This window comes from Pezoporus wallicus, unplaced genomic scaffold (assembly GCF_028554395.1).
Source record: "Pezoporus wallicus isolate ANWC-B61680 ecotype Strahan unplaced genomic scaffold, APGP_CSIRO_Pwel_v1 contig_3847, whole genome shotgun sequence".
Taxonomy (NCBI): Eukaryota; Metazoa; Chordata; class Aves; order Psittaciformes; family Psittacidae; genus Pezoporus; species Pezoporus wallicus.
In genome coordinates this window covers 2,672,263-2,689,665 of record NW_026639842.1, presented here as the reverse complement: position 1 = coordinate 2,689,665, position 17,403 = coordinate 2,672,263, and the positions used below count along the sequence as shown (strand labels likewise).

The following is a 17,403-nucleotide window of genomic DNA, read 5'->3' as shown; positions in this document are numbered from 1 at the left end:
AATCAAGTATCAACAATTTAAAATTTAACTCAGATCAACAAAAGTGTATTCTATGCAAATGTCAACATCATTATGTTTTATATCTTACTAACAGAAAGTTAAACCCACAAGAACAGTTCAATTAGAGTAACAGGTATGGGATCAACTATATGGCCAGCAAATTTTACTCTAAAGTTAAGAAAAGAAAAAAACCTTCTTTACAGTGTGATTGGGAAAGGGCTGGGTTGGGTTCTTTTTTGAAGTTTAAATCCACTTGTGTTGTAAAAGTTATCATGCTTTGTACCCCCTTCGCACATTAAGGGTAATCATATTTTATACAATGGGCTCTTGAAGATCTATTTTGGAGTAAGCTATTAACACATGTGAAAAACAAAAAGCAGTTATGTATACTACTTCCATCATGTCTTGAAACAAACAAACTCCCAGCAACACCACAAACGAGAGACTTATCTGCCTACAGTGGATGCTCAAGTGCAGGCTAGTCAAACACAATGTTTCCTTTACAGTCAGAAGCCAAGGGCACAATTTCCCTCCTCCTAAGGCAGGTGGCTTATTTAGGTCAGATGTGTCGTGAAGCCAGCATGACTTGCATCCAGCTGTTTCTGAGAGTTCACACTACAATTCCAAACACGTACATATATGCTGGAAATCTCGGGGGAAAGAAGTGAAACAAGAAGACAGGTTTAACCCTCCGAGCCTTTGTGGGAAAGAAAAAAAAAAAAAAAAAAGGGGGGGGGGAAGGACAGGAAAAAAGGGAAGCAAAACATTTATGTGCATCTGAATGAGGTACCCAACACTGCTTCCGCAATCTTGTTTGCTGAAACCTATTAAAAACATGAGTCAGAAATGGAACAAGAACAAAGCATCCCATTCCATGATGCTGTGGCCCTTGAGCTCCGCAAGTACCTGAACAGCCATAGAGAAGAGTTCTCTAGTACAGCAGTGTATTCTGCTCTTAGCTTGCAGAAAACAGATCACCTGTATCCGAGAGGCTGCGAAGCCACCTGAAGCAGCCCAAACTGTCAAGATACTTTTGCTTATGCACAATACTAGTAGCCGCCTCATAAGTCTTAACACACAGCAGTTAACCAACTGAATTAGGTAAAACTGTTGTAGCAGGTTTTACTATTAAATGAGTTTGTCATATTACCTGTATAAGGTTTGGGTTTTTTTTTATTTCAATTGGCCCTGCCTGGATCTGCAATTCATAATAGTAGCACCTTAAACATGTTCTACTTCCATCTGAGCTTTATCTCATTTGTGATCTGAAACTGCAAATACTTCACTGGGAAGCACCTGATCTATTTCTTTAGTCAGTCATTTAAAGATCTGTTGCCTTTAAGAACTCACCGTCTTAAAATCGGAAAATCTACCCTAAGTGAAAGGGAAAAACAAATGCAAAGGTAGCAATGATAGCCTTGGAAAATTAACATCTAAATAAGCGCACTGCATCCAGACCAGCAGAATCAGAAGGGGAAAAAACAAATTGTTCAATCAATACATACTTTTAAAGGAATACTAATAAAAAATAAATTAGAGTTATTTCTTTTGTGTAGACAGACATTCTAGCTAAAAAAAAAAACAACAAAGTGCAGCCAAGTGTTTGAGTGTGGCATTTGAGTGCCTACAACTGCTCTACAGAAGTCTCCCAGAAGTATCACAAAGCCACAGGTCTGCAAGGGGCAACAGAGCTCAGTCTCTGTTCAGGCAACACACAGCAGTGATACCCAAAATACAGATGCTGAAAATTAGATTTCATAACTAGATCTCTGAATTCAACTACTGAATCTGAATAGGGTACACCACTCCAACTTTCCAGAGGATGCTTCAAAAAGGTTTTGATAAAGAATTATTTTTAAAAATCTATTAATAATTAATATTTAATTAAAAAATATGCTGATATATTTTTTAATCAGGAAGAACAAAATAAACTGAGAATAACCTTGGATTTTCAGATACTCTGACACAGATTGTCCTGTCAGCATCAGAAAACACAATGCCAGTGCTGAAAGACAGTCCTTCTCTAAGTTTCCAGTTCCCCTGAAAACTCGACCAAGGCTACAGAGAGAGACATCTAATTTTAGGCATCCACTTTTGAAAATCAGGTATCATATATGCAGGTCAGTAAAACCCTTTATAAATCTGCCAGACCCAAATAAAGATAAAATTAAGCCAAAAATTAGTTTAACTATATTTAAAACAAGAATAAAAATTACAATAATCTTGTTTGTATCTTCAAATAAAATAGATGACCTTTATTCTATCTGTGATAACAAAGTTACAACGTGGATCTGTACTTATAAGGTACCACAGAGATAACTGAGATATTTTGAGGTCACAGCAGATGAAAGCTGTCCAGTAACATGAACTGCCAAATGCTGTATTTCTAGTTTTAGATGATAGCTACTTCACAACTCAGCAATAAGGGGTAACTATATATCTTGATGTAATTATCCCTCTACTTCTGTCAGAATTGAGAACAGTTTTGTGAATATTTCATGAAGTTTACTGCTGAAAATTCACATAATTTTAAAGTTATCAGCAAAAAGCAAATTCTAATCAGTGAAAGTTTTAGGATCTTAATAAAAGGTAATTCATAAATTAAAATTCTTTCATAACAACCAAAACAAGACAATAATCAAACTCAGAAATATCCCTTCAATCTCAACTCACGATCCTGAAGTGTTTCTAACCATGCATTCTGAAGAGCTTTCAAAAGGGAACAGCAAAAGCCAGCATTCTAACTATTTTTAGAGTGGAACTCAGTTAAGCTGGGGAAAAGGAATGTGTTGCTCATGACAGCCAAAGAGTAAGCTCCACTGTCATGTCACGCTGCTATCCTGGGTTCTTACTCCTCATAATGCTCCATTTCAGGATATTTTTGTACTGCAGAAAACATACAGCCCTTGTTTGTACTTGTTCTGCCTTAAGATGATGTTTCTCAAACATGAATGCAATACTCCAGGTATGGTCTTATGGCTATATGTAACGGCACTAAGCCTTTCTTTCTGTACTGAAAACTGTACTGGGTTTGCATGGCAGGTTTTGTTAGGGGCAGGGCTACAAGGGTGGCTTCTGTGAGAGGCTGCCAGAAATCTTCCATGTCTGAAGGAGCCAATGCCAGTCAGCTCCAAGACAGACTCACCACTGGCTAAGGCTGAGCCCATCAGTGACAGCGGTAGCATCTCTGGGATAACATAGTTAAGAAGTGGGGGGAAAGAACGTAACTGCAGCAGGAGAGAGGAATGAGAAATGGGAGAGGAATAGCCCTGCAGACACCCAGGTCAGTGCAGGAGGAGAGGAGAAGGTGCTCCAGACACAGAAGTGGAGATTCCCCTGCAGCCCATGGCGAGGCAGGCTGTGCCCAGCAGCACATGGAGGGTCTCGGTGGAACAGATACCCACCTGCAGCCCATGGAGGACCCCACACTGGATGAGGAGGGACGCCCAAAGGATGATATAACTCCACAGGAAGCCCCCTCTGGAGCAGGCTCCTGGCAGGAGCCGGGGCCCCATGGAGAGAAGAGCCCAGGCTGAAGCAGGTTTGCTGCAGGACTTGTGACCCCACATGGGACCCATGGGGGAGCAGCCGGCTCCTGAAGGACTGCACACCACGGAAGGGACCCACACTGGAGCAGTTCATGAACTGTAGGGAAGGACTCACATTGGGGAAGTTCATGGAAAACTGTCTCCCATGTAAGATGCTCCACAATAGAGCAGAGGAAAAGTGTGAGGAGTCTTTCGTGAGGAGGAAGGAGAAGCAGAGACAGTGTGTGATGAACTGACCACAACCCCTATTCCCCATTCCCCTGCACTGCTGGGGGTAAGGAAGTAGAGAATCTGGGAGTGAAGTTGAGCCTAAGAAGAATGGAGGGCTGGGGGGAAGGTGTTTTAAGGTTTGGTTTCCTTCTCATTATCCTACTCCGATTTGATTGGTAATAAACTAATTTCCCCAAGTTGAGTCTGTTTTGCCCATGATGAAAATTGCTGAATGATCTCCCCCTGTCCTTATCTCAACCCAAGAAGCTTTTGTTATATTTTCTCTTCCCTGTCGTGTTGCAGAGGGGAGTGATAGAGCAGCTTTGGTGGGCACCTGGTGTCCAGCCAGGATCAATCACCAAAATATATTTCAACACATTCACCTGAGAATCATGCTAATAACTTAGCATTATCCTCCAAACACTGAATCTTTCCATGCTGTCCTCAATTGCTTCCAGCAGAGCAGCTCTCAAGTTACAGTAGAAACTTGTTTTTAGGGTTCAGGTTCATCACCATGTCTTTTAAAACCACACCTTAATTTCACACTGCATCTATTACTTCAGGGTAATCAAGTCCTTTCTTCACCATGCTCTAACCCTCCTCCGGATTGACTACATCTCCTAAAGGACTGGTTTTGGGAGGGGTACAACAGAATCGTTTACTTTATTTCCACCTGAATTAAGCAAGATATTTTTTTAATACTGATACCCAAGGAAACTGAAAAGTAGCTTTTCCCCCTCGGCCCAAATGCAACACCTATGGCCATACATGCTACCAGCCACTTTCTTACTCACTTTACAGCTCTTCTTCTAAGGCATGCTAACCCTAGTTTAAAAAATACTTTTCAGTGCCTTTCTTGGATATAGTCCCTGGCAGATGCAAAAGAAAAACTCCAGGAATAGTGATGTTGCTTCAGGAAATACAGATCTTACCTCCTAATTTGACTTTCTTAAAAAACCTTTAGGAGAGGGAAAATTCACATATACGTATGTTCATAGCACCCGAAATCACCTGTCAGCTCCCATTTCTGATCACTTACTAAAAAGGATAGGTAGTCATACTGAAATAGGGCACTAATCAAAAACAAGACACCGCACATAAAGCTACATTGATCTCTCCAGTGAAAAAGACACTTACATTCTTTAAATTCCAGACTTTCCTCAGAAAACTATTATGTGTGACAGTATTGGAGCTAATATTGGAATATCATGTAAAATCCAGATCATACTGCAAGCTATTTTTTCAACCAGAAAGCAGTGTTTTATGCCATCACCCATCTCTACAATAAGAGCAGACAGACAAAAGCTAAGGATGCTACAAAGGCAGCAAATCTAGAACAAGCTATATTCCTCATAATCCTGAGTTCACTGCAAGTTTTTCACTGTAGTTCAACCAGGTTTGATTTGAGGAGTCGGTGAAGACACTGCAGAGAATGTACAGTGAATGTCAGGGTTTCTGACATTGTCTGAGAATGTTAACTTAGAAACTACCATACATAAAATAGCTTCCTTTCTTAAAATTTATTTTCTTAAATTCATGCCAACTATACAGAGGGGCAAAGCAGATGTGGATCTGTTACCACAGCTGCACTGTTCCTGGGAAGCTACTTTAAACCCAACTATGGTACGTTCCACATTGTACAGGAAATGCACTCACTCAGTCCATGTTTGATCAACCGAATCAGAATATAAAGGAAATTAAGAAGAGACAGAATTTTATATGGTTATAGCCAAACAGTCAAGCAAACCAATTCTTAATAAGTTTAATGTCTTTTTTTTATGTTCTCTCATCCACACTACTCAGTAACTGAAAACAAAATGCATAGATCCTATGCTACATCTAGGGGCTCCCTAGCAAATTAAGTCTTCAAACCTGGAGCATGTAATTCATTAACATCTCTTTGCACAGGCTAAATACAACATCTGCTAGGACAAGCAAAGAAACCTGTCTTTCCCTGGAGCTCTTAATCTTCACTTTGAAAAGGAAGCGCTTTCTGCTCCTGCTTATATTACACACTAGGCATGCCAAGAAAGGCTACTTCTGGAGATGCACGGCACTACATTCTTAAGTATCTTGTACACAATTCTTCCATCGAGTCATACTTTTGAATCCGTTATCCAAAGTAATCAAAGTATGATCCATGTCATACCCTTGGATCCGTACCAGACAGCTCTCAGTTCCTGCAAGAATGAAGCTGGAGATAAACTGCATGCATTTCAGTTTGTAACTATGTGCTTCTAAGGGGCTGGCACTGAAGAGCCCAGCATTAAACACAAGCAGGTCTGAACGAACTCAAATGACATAGTACTTATCTCACTGACAGTTATTAAAGAACAGCTGACACTAATTTGCCCATGTGGATGATCTTTAAAACTTTGGCACTGAAATCCACGTCTCAGATTAGTAAAGCAACTTCTGTTGCAAACGCTGGAGCTACACTTTCATGCTAAGAAAGAACATTCTCAAAATGCAGAAGATTCTCTCCCCTCCTCCTTCTGCACAAGATATAACCATCTTTCACAACTGTAATTTGTGTGTGCATTAAAAGATGCGTTTTTGTGTACAGAAAGATCAACAGCTTTTATTTACATAGCACAGTATTCTTCCCAACTATTATGCAGGAAATACAGCTGTATTTTATGCTAGGTAAAAAGCATATAGCTGCATTGCCCAATGTTAAACACCTTACAATCCACGTGCTGTGGCAGCAAATGCTCAAAAGAACATCCTGGGCTATACTACCAGAAGCAAAGCCAATAATCATGGGAAGTAATTATCTCTTTCCAGTCAGCATTCATCATGTCACATGTAGCTCCTGCATCCAGCTTTGAGCCTCCAGTACAGTAAAGACATTGGTAATCACAGCAAGGAAGATCGCCAAGATGTCAGAAGGCTCAAACACTTGCCTGGTGCAGGCAGGCTGAAGGACCTCATCTTGTTCAACCTAAGTACAACAAGGCTTCAGGAGGACCTGACACTAGCTTGCTGGTACTTGTGAGGGGGTCATTAAGACAGAGCTGAGCTCTTGAAAGTAGTGCTCAGTGGGAGGATGAGACTGCAGGTAAGGACCACGAGGATGATCAGGGGACTGGAGCACCTCCCATATGAAGACAGGCTGAGAAAGTTGGGCTGTACAGCCTGGAGAAGAGAAGGCTGCATGGAGACCTCATAGCAGCCTTCCAGTATCTGAAGGGGGCCTACAGGGATGAGGGGGAGGGACTCTTCACTAGGGACTGTAGTGACAGGACAAGGGGTAACAGGTTAAAACTTAAACAGGGGAAGTTCAGGTTAGATATAAGAAAGAAGTTCTTTACTGTAAGGGTGGTGAGGAACACGAATGGGTTGCCCAGGGAAGTTGTGAATGTTCCATCCCTGGTGGTGTTCAAGGCCAGGTTGGACAGAGCCTTGGGTAACATGGTTTATTGTGAGGTGTCCCTGCCCATGGCAAGGGGGTTGGAACTAGATGATCTTAAGGTCCTTTCCAACCCTAACTATTCTATTCTATGATTCTAAGGAGAAATCCCCCATGAGAAGGGCCAGGCAGTGGAACCAGTTGCCCAGAGGTTTTCAAGCTGTTAAGTAAGCCAGACCAACACTGTAGATGATCCTCCTCCAAGCCAGAGGCTTGGGTCCAGTCAGCCTTCTTTTCTATTATCCTGAATAAACTAGCACCATTAGAAACTTTGCCACCTCATAGTTTACATCCTTGTCCAGGTCATTTATGAATGCGTTTCAAAGTTTTAGTGTAAGCATAGGCCCCATAAGACTGTGCCAAGGATGTCCTCCCACTACGAAAAAACTAAACATCTTCCAGAACAAGAAGTTTTAGCAGCAAGGAACCACCACAGAAATCCTTTGCAGAAAGAAGCCACAGACCTTAATAATGTTCCTTGATTTAACACACTTCCGAGCACAAAGCACAGGTTCAAGATTTCCACTTGAAAAGCATCAAAGCAGAGAAGTGATCATTTCCTCCCACTTGACTGGATACTAATGTTTAAAATAGGGAGAACTAAATCTGGAGGAGCAAAACAGTGACAATGAAAAAAGTGAACAGCATTTTACTATGCTGTATATGAAATGAAAGATCAAGAAGCTCCAAAAAAATAAGGGATGGAAGGAAATAACGAAGTGGCTGCATCAGTATTAAAACAAGAAAGTTACTGCTACTACATGCACCAGCATTTTGATTCAAAGGATACACAAAAAAAAAAAGCAGCTGCAGACAGAATGAAGACCATCTCCACTTCTTTCAGCTATTTTAGAGAACGTGCCCTTTTCCCGAGCTAGAAGAGTCAGCACAGAGAAAACAAAGGTCACTGGGTAACACCACCTTGTAGAATACATCTAAGAACATGTTTAAGAGTTGAAAACGGAACTGTTGGTGTTTTGCTTGATCATGATTACTACCTACAGAAAAGTACTAGTGCTGCACTTCTGGGTTTTAATTTCTATAATAGAAAACAACTAAACATAGCATCATACACCCGCCTCTTACTGCTGCCACACTGCTGAAATATTTTAATGGCCACTGAAATGCCACAGGACAACTAAAAAACATCCTCCTACTGTCCCACTTGGCAACTACTTTTGTTTACTCATGGAAAGGATGGCAGGAATAAAAAGCAAGAAATACAAGTACAGACAAGCAGTTCTGCTCTAACAACTCCATTATCCCATTGACATGTAAAAAGCAAATAAATCCACCTGATTTGAATTTGTGTCAACAGTATGTTACCTATAACAGACTATGCACACTAAATAAAACTATTTCTAAAAAACTCTGAGCTTTGTGGGTAGATTAAGTTCACTCTAATCCAACCGGCCTTATACACAGCATGACACACTAAACTCAAGCTTAGGATAAAATGATAAATATGTCTGATGACTACAGATTGATTTTACTCATCGACACAGCCTTCCACAGCTATGATTTCCCTACATCTATGTTCTCCTCTCAGGACTCCTCCCTGGCTTAAGACCTGTGCAAGAGGTTGACCCACTTTTACCTACTAGTTCCCAAGTCATGAAGAAATCATAAGTGGTTCAGAAGCTTGGTGCCTAGACTTGTTTATCTAGGAAAAAAAGTCCAGGATGTAACAGAAAGTACAAAACATCCCAAAACATATTCCATGTGCTAAATACTGTTCGGCTGAAGATAAAAATCAGCTTCTATAGCCCTTCCAAAGATTGCTTCCATACTTCATCCACTTAAAACTACCTTCAAGTTAACTTCACCAACAGCAGAAGCTTAGTTCAAACTAATGCAGGAATTCAAAGGAATATATTAATTCATTAGCTTTTACATTCCTTTCTGTGTACTTAATAGGAATGGATTTATGCTGCTGGGTAAATGGGGAAAAAAACTTAAAATGTGATGACACTTTCACAATGCTTAGTAAAAGATACCTCTGTTCAGGGTACTGTATTTTATACCTACTAATACACACAAAAACCCACAAAAACTGAATGCAAGTCATTTTTATTTACCCTGTACAGGCTACAGCAATGCCTTTAAAATTGGATTCAAGAACATTTTTCAGCATTAGCACAAGACTTAAAAACACCCTCTAGAATAAGCACCAATAACACCAACATAGATCATGCTAACATTCTGCCACTGAATCAAAGTATTATTTAATATTTTACAGCCAAGCTATAATAATGGGTTATATTAAAACTTCACAGTCATTCCATTAAAAATTCCTTTTAGAAAAAATAACCTCAAAAGTCCCTTTAATACAAACTGCGTAAACAATTTATGTTAAGGCCACTTCTTTGGCTAATATTAATTTCCAGGACAAGGTGCATAACTATTTCAGAAGACAGCGCTAATGAACTCTCTCATCCTAACTCCTAAACATCCTCTTCCTTGTCTTCTCACACATACATACTGTAGAAATTTTAAGTAGCACATCTGGTTTTTTCACCACCCCTCCCAAAACACAAACATATTTAAGCTGCAACACTTGTATGCTTTTGTAAGCCTAACCAATTATGTAGATTCTCAACTGGACCTAAGTTATCCCAGCGTTAAAGTTGACAAATATTTTAGACATGTTGCTGTTGTCAAACTCAACACAAACTTACTAGCATCAGTTCTTCCCAGCAGCTAAATATGTTAAAAACAGAAAGTACAGTTAGGTAATGGAAAAACTGGGATATTCGGTATAAACAGGCACTTAAAACTAACAGTGAAACTGGGAAGCATCACATTTCAATTACAATCATGGAGCCTAACACTGGAAACCACAGCACTATAAGCCAAGAAGGCAAAAGGGAAAAATAACCACATATAGTGTTTCTATCCTCTGTATATAAAACTCAGCCATGTGTTAACTTCAATGACATCTATAGACACACTACTCGCTGTGAAAAGCACACCTGATATAGAAATAGAATGAATAGAAATAAAGTTCCATAGAATAGTATTTTCCAGTTATTCAAAATTTTGAAAGCCAAATTAATTTCAAAGTAGTAAAATATTAGAACAGTACAAAGTACTGGACTCTACAAACCATGCTGGTGATAGTTAGAAAACCTTTAACATGGTCAGTTAATAGAGAAACTAGAAACCCTGTGTGGAAAGCAACATAGCAGCACAATACATATTCAAAACCAAGCTGATGAAACATCAACAAGAGTTCTGTACCCATCTTCATGAGAGTAAACTGGGCCCCAAAGAGCAACAGCTCAAAGCTGCAGGAAGCATGAAGCAATTTCACTTGTTATGTGAATGACTAATAACGGGTTACAATAGTAACTTAGTCCAGGTCATCTCTACCCAGCTGTATGCATACCTTTTGGAGAGATGTAACATCTAAGGCTGTTGATAATTATATGCATAAAACCAAACTACAAACATGACTTTCAAAGTCTCTCCTGTTCCTGTGTAAAGCTAGGTAAAGTCTTGCACATTAACGTTGCCAACAAGTCAGTGTCCCTAGTCATTTGACAGTACATGTTTACAGGAAAGCTACAGTGGCTTTCAAAGTAAGGGGGAGGGTGTGGAGAAAATAGAGTGTATTGCAGAAGTTAAGGCCTTCTCAAGAAGAGTCATCGCCACCCTCCTAAATGAAGATAAATACCAAATTAAACAGGGGAGGATGAAAGACAGGAAAGAAGAAAGCACGGCAGTAAAAGTCACTTACATAACCTTCAAATAAAAGCAGTAAGATTATATTGAATTAAATGTTTCCTCTAGATAGTCTTCCTTAACCCGAATTTCCATCACCAGAACCAAACTCACTTTTATTGTAACTTCACTTATACTTCAAATTCTCCCTCTGTTCTGACACTACCACCATCTACTCCTTTACTCTGCTCTCTGCTTCACCCACCCCTCAACCCTCCTCAACACCTCTGAAAACACTTCTTTCCAGAGGGTCTTGTGCTTATGAATTCAATCACACTTAGCACCCCTACATCACAGCAGAGATTGAGATGTTCATTGCAACCCTATTATCACCTAGTTACATCCTGCCAGCATACCCAGTCTCTCTACTACAGGACCAGCTATCCAAACAAAATCCAAGATGGGTATGTTTGTCTGTGGTCCTGTAATCAATAGCTGAGTTTGTTTACTGTCAGTATTTTCCCCTTCTCATTAGGTTTTCTCAAATCTAATTTACATCTTAATTAAATGTTCCTAAACAGATGCCTGTAGCTTCCATGAAGTGTGTTGCTCTTTTGGTCAACTGCTACCACAGAGAAACACACTAGTGTTCAAACGGAATTATTCTGAACTGTAATAGCAACTTTTTACACTTCAGCCTTTCATGCTTATTATATATAAACGGAAAAAGCAGAACCCTCCAAAAGTGGTTCCTGCTGTGGGAATAAGCAGCTGCCTATCTACTTGTTTTGGCCAAGTATTTGGAGATGCCTACTCATTCCAGATGGATCTACCAGTGCAGGACCAGCAGCCAGAAGGTGACTCGTCACTTCTTCGAGTTCATTACAGCACCTGTGTTTACTTGTAAAGGTAGGTTTTTTCAAATGATGGAAGGCTACCAACATTTTCTATATTTATGTTAAATGTGCATACCACTACCACAAATACTCCTTTATTCAGTTAAAATTATTTTCCAAAAGACTTAAGAAAGAAGCAGTAACACTGAGAAAGCTCAGCAAAGTTGTTTTTGAGATACAAGCCATTTAAGATACAAATTACTCTTCAAGTTTTCAGCATATGGGTAAAAATAAACAATGAAAGGCATCAACTTCATGGACTAAAAGAAACTTGCATAAACATTTAGTCAAGAACATTTTGGTATCTGAAATAAGTTTTTTTCTTTAAAACCTTCTATGCTTCTAATCAGCATTTTCTTCCTTGTACACTATCAGAATACCATCACTTTTGGCATAAAAAAGGGTCTGTGAAGATTACAGTTTTCATCTGGGGCATAAATTTAAGGAGGCAGAACTGGTCAGGAACAAGAGCACTACCAACAGGAGTACAATGCTCAAATCAGCATTCTCTGTTCACAGCCCTATAGGAAAAAATGCCAGTAGCAACCACACATCATATAGAGGAATCCTGAACACCTCTCTATCCCAAATAGGAAAAAAGGTACAAAAATAAACCAGAGAAGTAAACAAAGCCATGACACAGTTCCAAATATCTAAGAAGGCCTTCCTAAACAGCTAGAAATTATTTTTAGGTTCAGATTTACACTGACACACTCAATAACCATCGTATCATCTGTAAAAATAAATAAATATTAAAAGTGGGATGCTTAAAAAAAAAAAAAAGCCTTCTTGTACAGGGAATTGCATCAAGAAGTAGAGAAACTAAGTTTTTCCAAAAATCTGGTATCTGAAGACTACACACCTGAAAACATTTAGTCCTTCAAATGGATGCATCTGTCATTAATCATAAAACTACATATTACACCCATTTCAACATCTGCCTGGACTTGCAAGAAGCAATTAGAGTTATAACAGCACTTTTGTATTTGGACTTATTGTACTAAGACTGATATTCATCATGACATATTTAATATAATTAAGTCATTTCCAAATATACTATGCTTGTTCTTAAGCTTTCTAACTAATAATTCTAGTGTCACTGAATTATTTTCTTGCGTAGTTTCCCACACTACGAATACAAGCACAATATATTTATTTTGACAAGAAAACCTCATAACCAAATGTGCGTGTATATTTTTACAAACTCAAAATCCTGTATTTTATAAATGGAAAAAGAAGATCAAAAAGTAGACCTAACTTTTAAAAATACAAACTAATACTGCAGAGCAGGAGACTCAAACTTGAAAAAAAAAGGAGTCTAAGAATAATCTAAAAAGCAAACCCAGGGGAATATAAAGAGACTGACCCATTGCACTTACTTGATTTGCATTTCAAATAAACAGTTCACAACAATACAAGTGGAAAACTGAACAATTATGTTGTCTAAACAGACATAATAGCAAGACACAAGGGAAAAGCAGTTCCCTAAAAGCTTAAATATATTGCATGGATGTGCAACACTGAAACAAGCTATAAATTAATCTAAAGGTCAAGAAAGGCAAACTAATTAAGTGTACAAAAATAACAGATAGTATCAGACTAGCACAGAACATTGTTTGCCCTTTACAACTCCTCCATATGAATGCTGACAAGTACAGAACACAGACACTTTTCTATATTTTCTAACCAACTTAGGCTGCTTTTTGGAAACATGCCTCTTTTCGTTAGGGCTGAGTATGACTCCAGCTTTATTAAAGTCCAGGCTTCCACTGACTTTGAGCAAGCTCACAGCTGTGCCGTGTCTCTTATACTAGCTCATCAGTTCTCAGTCCCCATGTTCACTTTACTGAATCTGAATTTTAAAGTGCATTCAAGTCTCAAAAAGTCTGAAAGTGGGTGTTTCAAGTAACTGTTCCAAACAACAGATCCTCAACATCACAGTTTCACATTTGAAGAGTCATGCCAAAACTAGACTAGGGAGTTAACCTTCTGTTATAAAAGACCATCCCCACGAAGCAATGAAATACAAGGCAGCTGAAATGCAAACAGCTACCCTCTTGGAAAAAACAGGCACCACACAGACACTCCAAATGAGGTCAGAAGTAAATGGGCCAGAATTAAATTAAGCTTTAAAATCACAGACAGTGACCTCAAAAGGAGATGAAGGATTTATTTAAAAAAAATAATAATCTTTTACTACCCTTGCGCATAACATGTGCCCTGCTACAAACATGTGTCAGAAGCATTTGTCTTTTCAAGGTGGGATTAGCAGAAGATGGTGCCTACAGAAAGAGACAGGCACCACCAGCAGAAGGGTAACAAGCCTTTAATTTCTGTTATGTAACACAACTTCATGGAAAACTGTAGCTCGCCAGTTCAGAGAACAGATGAAACAGAAATGAAGCAGTAAGCTGAAGTTAAGCCTAATATGCCCTGAGGACTCCATCAGAAAGCACAATCTACAAATTCTTTTATTTATTCGAAGAAACCAGGGAACATTCATAAAAGAAAAGTGAAAAAGTTTTTTTCTTTAAAATTACATCAACTTCCTTTGATTTCTCTTCTCTCATGAATGCATCATTTTAGCTTCCAGTAAAGATTCTGCCACACAACTAGGTCTCCAAAGACAATACTACCAGATATTGTAAATTTGACTTCTTACAGGCACACAGAGGTTTCCCCCACTGTAATATTACACAGCAAACATCAAGTCTTTCTACTGATTACTCCACTGCCCCCACCCCATCTGCAGCTTGAATGAAAGTTGTGTGTATGTGCCAGGAAGTGGAATATGCTCCCTCCTCAGCCAAGGGGATGATGATTATATCCACTACCCACACAACAACTGTATATCTGCATATTTTAAGAAATTACATTCACCGTGTAACTTCATGACCAGCAAGAGCAGGAATGATTAGGAGGAAGTGTTATCATAATGGTACATGTAAGCAATATGCTCCATGTACTTGTTACACTTAAACTAACCACAAGTGTAATCATAACTGCAATATGTTTCTGCAGCTATGTGAAAGCCACAAGAAGGTTGTGTACTCAGCTGTGGACAGCAGCAGTTTATACACTCATAAAACCCTGCGGTCTTCCACCGTAAATTAAAGACAAGATCACAACTGTCCCAATGCATGATTTAAAAGGCAAAATTGTTATTATTATCCCCACTGGTTAAACAAAACCATAGATGGCTTGTCATCAATATTAAAGATCAAAGCACAGTTTCAAGAGCAAGAATATTCTGCCTCCAAATAAAGCAACCCTGCACCTCTAAAACAAGTTATTGATGTCTTACGCGATTTCTTGCAGGGCTACACCAACAGGAAGAGTTCACAATTGTTCCAGAGGAACTGAAAGAGCTTTAGATAAGTAGCTGCAGTACAGACAAGCTAGTTCTTTAAGAATTTAATGGACCTTCAGTCTTTGTAACAGTACCTGTACACAACCATTCCTTCAGAATCAAAAGTGCGCATCTTGATAGGTACAACAGCAGGTTATGTAGCATACAATGTATGGGAACAAGACTCTGGCGGACATAAGGAGGAGACAATACAAAAAAGAAATAAAATGGGAAAACAGACACTAGGGAAAAGACAGATGCTAGCACTCAGAAGAGAGGAACAATTTGTGAATACACCTGTGTTTTCACAGCACAAAGAAGATTAAAAATGCTTGAAGAATTCTTTACCAAAAGAAGCATTTTTCTTTTTTACACCCCTCCACCACTCACAGCTCTCATTACATATGCTACATCCACTCACAGAAAAGGGAGGGCCCAGAAAATCTCCTAAACAGTTCTCTTTATACAGCCTTGTTTTGTACTCCTCAGAAAAACATCTCAGAAATATAATAATTCACCAGAAGAAAGAAGGTCTTAATATGCAGATTTGTAAAATATAGAAAAGAAATTAATACACTAGGGATCCAACCAAGTCTCTGCTAACAAATAACCTTGCCATAGGCCTGCATAAATCAGTTAACAGTGGTATTTAATACTGTCTCTCAGTACACCTAAAAATACTTAAAGCTGAATTATGAAAAAAATACTTTCATCTGAGAAATCCATTATTCTTTATACAGCATTAACTGCAAAGAGAGTGCAACTACCCAGCTGAGTTAGGACAGCACATGCATAACAGGCAACACTGCGTGTCTCCTACATGCAGCATGTATTTCCTTTCTTGAACTGAAGCAGAAGAGAAATAAGCCCCATCAAAACACCTCTATCAGCTCTGAACAGTCCTGAAAATAATTACGAGGCAGTCAAAGCGGAAACCACAGCAGTCCCATCCAAGTGCAAGTAAGGTGTAGTGCTACACTTGACCACAGAAGGTTGAGGAAGATGGGACAGCACACGCACTGCTCATGAGCTCTGTATTGCTTCACTTGGAAAGCATAAGGCACGCAGCAGCACTCAGAATGCCACGACAGGTCAGGGTAAACCTAAGGTTACTCACACATCCGCTGCAACAGTGCAGCAAAAGAGAAGAGGATTTTAGAATCACAAGCAATGCTATGAAATCCCTTGCATACCTTACCACCACCAAGGCTGTACTTTAAGGTTGCGGTGTTGAACACATAACAGAGCACACAGAAGAACATTCAGCAGCACACCTATGACCTGCATGTATACACAGCATTTCCTCTTTTCCCTGAAGGCAGAGGGAGAGGAAAACCCACGCCAGCGTTAAGTGCTGAGGTCCCCACCAGCCAGCCCTCACGGCCCTGCACACCCATCCCGGCGGGAGATGCAAGCACAGCTAAGCCCACAGGGGACACACACACCGGGTCAGCCTGGACGAGAGAGCTGGGGCGAAGGGCGAAGCAGCGAAAAGAAGGCAACGAGAAAGGGACAGAGCGGGACAACCCCACGGCTGTTCGGCAATGGGGCCGAGGGTAAAACAGGGGAAGGGAGAAGGAGAGGTGCGAAGAGCACAGCAAGGCGGGGGGGGGGGGGGGGGGGGGGGGGGGGGGGTGTCCCACGGCAGCGCAAGGGCGGAGGGGCATGGCCGAGGGGGACGTGACCGTGTGAGCGGTATGGGGAGTGGCGGAGGCCGCCGGGGGGCTGGGAGTTTTCACTCACCTCAGGGGCCTCGGGGGTAGCCAGCCGGGTCTCCCTGAAAGCAGTCTTCGCTGTAAATGCACCAGAATTTATAGTCTGAAAGATCGTACTTAACTTAAAACTAGTGCTCCACTTGTCTGGAGCAGCTTTTTGTCACCGAGTGGTTTCTGTTGATCACTTGCTGTGTTGGGTTTTGGCTGACTGTAGTGCTACAGAAGCACAGTCTTACAGTTGTTCCCAATTCCCCCCATACACACAGGCAACTTCTTTTATTCCTGAGGCTGCAAGTAGATCAACTGTCCAAATATACACATACAACCTGATAATCTAGGACACATTCTAAATTATAGATGGTGCTTATTTCTATCCAAATATGCAACATTATTCCACGGAAGTTTCAAAAATTAATTTCATCCCTCTCTGCCTATTTACATCTATTGATATACATGATATCCATGCCAATTACAGTAGATACTCTATTTACTTCCCAGCCTCTGGCCCATTTGCTTGGTTAAAAGCAGACAGTGAAGTATTTATTAAATTTTAGAGTCAGCAAAACTGATGTCTGACTATTTAATGTACTTCTCGTAGTTCTGAATGGGT

General features: G+C 39.9%; 1 protein-coding gene across 1 annotated transcript in view; it reads right to left on the bottom strand.

Annotated features, from left to right (window-relative positions):
• Window positions 1-16,355, bottom strand: part of LMBR1 (limb development membrane protein 1) — a 75,409-nt gene extending 59,054 nt beyond the window's left edge. The window contains exon 1 of the mRNA XM_057416479.1: window positions 16,272-16,355. Coding sequence (XP_057272462.1) covers window positions 16,272-16,340 — 69 coding nt within the window. The 5' untranslated portion in view covers window positions 16,341-16,355. The remainder of the gene's footprint in view (window positions 1-16,271) is intronic.
• Between the last annotated feature and the right edge of the window lie 1,048 nt (window positions 16,356-17,403).